The sequence below is a fragment of the Oncorhynchus nerka genome, linkage group LG11 (genome assembly GCF_034236695.1).
Source record: "Oncorhynchus nerka isolate Pitt River linkage group LG11, Oner_Uvic_2.0, whole genome shotgun sequence".
NCBI classification, from domain to species: domain Eukaryota; kingdom Metazoa; phylum Chordata; class Actinopteri; order Salmoniformes; family Salmonidae; genus Oncorhynchus; species Oncorhynchus nerka.
Window position 1 is genome coordinate 5,513,633 of NC_088406.1, and position 3,718 is coordinate 5,517,350.

Genomic DNA, 3,718 nt, shown 5'->3' on the forward strand with positions numbered 1-3,718 from the left:
CCTAGTGGTGTCAGACCTTCTCTTCGTCTTCACACTGCCTCTCAGGGTCTTCTACTTCCTTAACCAGGACTGGCCGTTCGGCGGGATACTCTGCAAGCTCTCCGTCTCATTATTTTATACCAACATGTACGGGAGTATTCTATTCCTCACTTGTATTAGTGTGGATCGGTTCCTGGCCATCGTTCACCCGCTCAGGTCACGGGCGTTGAGAACAAAGAGGAACGCTAAGATGGTGTGCGTGGCGGTCTGGGTTCTGGTGTTGGCAGGGAGTCTACCGACAGGGTTTAAACTGGAGACCACATCGCCACACCACAACCACTCCACCGCACGGTTCTGTTTCGAGAACTTCTCATCCACGCAGTGGAAGTCCCACCTCTCCAAGGTGGTGATCTTCATCGAGACGGTGGGTTTCCTGATCCCCTTGCTCCTCAACGTGGTATGTTCCGTCATGGTTCTCCAGACCCTGAGGAGACCCCAGACCATCAGCCGCGGGGGGAAACTCAACAAAACCAAGATCCTTCGAATGATCGTGGTTCATCTCTTCATCTTCTGCTTCTGTTTCATCCCTTATAACGTCAACCTAGTCTTCTATGCCCTGGTTCGAACTGGGACGCTGAAGGGCTGCGCTTCAGAGACCGTGGTCCGAACTATCTATCCTGTCGCTCTCTGTATTGCTGTGTCTAACTGCTGTTTTGACCCGATCATCTACTACTTTACCTCGGAGACCATCCAGAACTCTATCAAGAGGAAGTCCACGATCAGCCAGGCGTACGACATTAAGTTCTCTGAGGCACTGCAGAGTGAGACCAGCGCCAACTTCCACTGCAGCCTGAGGACACTGAAAGACAAAGTGTTTAACAACACAGAGTCTTCTGTTTGACACTGGGGGGTGTGGAGGGACTGACCGGCTGGCTGGTTGACTGGTTAGCTGACTGGCTGGCTGTATGGCAGGGTTACTGGCTGACTGGATGGCTGGTTGACTGGTTAGCTGACTGGCTGGTTGACTGGTTAGCTGACTGGCTGGTTGACTGGTTAGCTGACTGGCTGGTTGACTGGTTAACTGACTGGCTGAATGGCAGGCTTACTGGCTGACTGGATGGCTGGCTGACTGGTTAGCTGACTGGCTGGCTGTATGGCAGGCTTACTGGCTGACTGGATGGCTGGTTGACTGGTTAACTGACTGGCTGGCTGGTTGACTGGTTAACTGACTGGCTGGCTGAATGGCATGCTTACTGGCTGACTGGATGGCTGATTGACTGGTTAACTGACTGGATGGCTGGTTGACTGGTTAACTGACTGGCTGGCTGAATGGCAGGCTTACTGGCTGACTGGCTGGTTGACTGGTTAACTGACTGGCTGGCTGTATGGCAGGCTGACTGGATGGCTGGTTGACTGGTTAACTGACTGGCTGGCTGGTTGACTGGTTAACTGACTGGCTGGCTGAATGGCAGGCTTACTGGCTGACTGGATGGCTGGCTGGCTGGTTGTCTGTCTGTCTGGCTCCACCAGACAATAGGGATGTGGAGACTGGCTGGCTGGCTGGTTGCTAGCAGCAGCACACAGGGTCTCTAAATGGTTCTATCTATCTGTAGTTCTGGACTTAAGACTTGTGAATTTAATTGATACATGCAAATACACATACAGACATTACACACGCAATGGATTAACATCAAACACAATGGATTATCAGCAAGCCTCTGGGAGACGTTGGAGATATTGGAAGGGGCTTGGAGGAGGAGGGCTGAGGCACCAGCAAGGAAAGAGGACATACGTATAGGATTTCAGTGTTTATCTCAGGGCTGCAACATGGACCAAGCCCCTGTGACTGTCCATGCTATATGTACCAGACAGTCTACAGTATTGTCAGGTTGTCTTATTTGATCCCCTGTTAGTTAATATGTTAATTTAATATAACTAACTAACATCCCCTTGTGGAATTAGCACTGTTTTTGCACAATAATTGTGCCAGACAAAAGTAATTAAACTTCAGAAAAATATGAATTGGAATGGATTGTGATCACTGGAGAGAGAGAGAGAAAGAGAGAGAGAGAGAGAGAGAGAGAGAGAGAGAGAGAATGAGAGAATGATCACTGGAGAGAGAGAGAGAGAGAGAGAGAGAGAGAGAATGAGAGAGAGAGAGAGAGAGAACAGGACTTTTAACAGAGTGTAACATGTAGCTACCAATGAATCTGTTTTCATGGCAGCGATAACTTTATTACCATGGCCTCGATTTCATTAAACTTGAGAAATATCAGGCTATGAATTGCTTTGTGTATCTCAGTGATGTTAGTTTTGATATTCTGTATTGTGTATGTATCTGAAAACAGGTGGGTCTAAGAAGTGTTTGTGAGTATACAGTATACTGTGTGTGCCTGAAGAGATTTTTAAATCCTAAACTCATAGTAGGCACTTTATTGTATATCGTCCCGTACAAGACAATGCACTGACACAGGAATCGGTTGTTTTATGTCACTAATCACCGCTTGCCGGAAATAAAAAAAACAATTTTAAAAAAAGAATGCAAAAGCTTAATATTCATGTGAAAGATATTGTTACAAAACTAAAAAAGGAAACCGTTTTGTGTCAACACCAAGATAGAATTGTCTCAGTTCCGGAAATGTAACATCACTAAGCAACAGTAGACTGTAGCTGGAGCTCTGTTTTTGTTGTTGTCGATTTTCTTCACACATAATGGGTTTATAAAAGAGGTTTTCAAAATAGATTCTTCTTTTATAACCAAAATAAGACGTCAATATAATACAATCAGTCACTGTAAGCATATAGCATACAGACAATCACTGTGCAGCTAATTATCCAAAACATCTAGTTCAACAGCTATAGACTAGTGACTGACTGTGAGAGAACACCTTGTAGTTTTTCCTGTTCTGTGGACAGAACTGTGTCATGTAGCTAAACAACATTGCAGTTTAGAGAGACAGAGTAGAGTAGAGTAATGTAGGTGTTTATTAAAGACAGTAGAGTAATGTAGGTGTTTATTAGACAGTAGAGTAATGTAGGTGTGTATTAAAGACAGTGTAGTGTAATATAGGTGTTTATTAAAGACAGTAGAGTAATGTAGGTGTGTATTAAAGACAGACAGTAGAGTAATGTAGGTGTGTATTAAAGACAGTAGTGTAATGTAGGTGTTTATTAAAGACAGTAGAGTAATGTAGGTGTGTATTAAAGACAGACAGTAGTGTAATGTAGGTGTTTATTAAAGACAGACAGTAGAGTAATGTAGGTGTTTATTAAAGACAGTAGTGTAATGTAGGTGTTTATTAAAGACAGTGTAGTGTAATGTAGGTGTTTATTAAAGACAGTGTAGTGTAATGTAGGTGTTTATTAAAGACAGACAGTAGAGTAATGTAGGTGTTTATTAGACAGTAGAGTAATGTAGGTGTTTATTAGACAGTAGAGTAATGTAGGTGTTTATTAAAGACAGTAGAGTAATGTAGGTGTTTATTAAAGACAGTGTAGAGTAATGTAGGTGTTTATTAAAGACAGTAGAGTAATGTAGGTGTGTATTAAAGACAGACAGTAGAGTAATGTAGGTGTTTATTAAAGACAGTAGAGTAATGTAGGTGTGTATTAAAGACAGACAGTAGTGTAATGTAGGTGTTTATTAAAGACAGACAGTAGAGTAATGTAGGTGTTTATTAAAGACAGTAGTGTAATGTAGGTGTTTATTAAAGACAGTAGTGTAATGTAGGTGTTTATT

General features: G+C 43.1%; 1 protein-coding gene across 1 annotated transcript in view; it reads left to right on the forward strand.

Annotated features, from left to right (window-relative positions):
- Positions 1–2,001, forward strand: part of lpar6a (lysophosphatidic acid receptor 6a) — a 3,309-nt gene extending 1,308 nt beyond the window's left edge. Inside the window, exon 1 of the mRNA XM_029655054.2 lies at positions 1–2,001. This exon is cut by the window's left edge and continues 1,308 nt beyond it. Coding sequence (XP_029510914.1) covers positions 1–880 — 880 coding nt within the window. The 3' untranslated portion in view covers positions 881–2,001.
- The last annotated feature ends 1,717 nt before the right edge of the window (positions 2,002–3,718 follow it).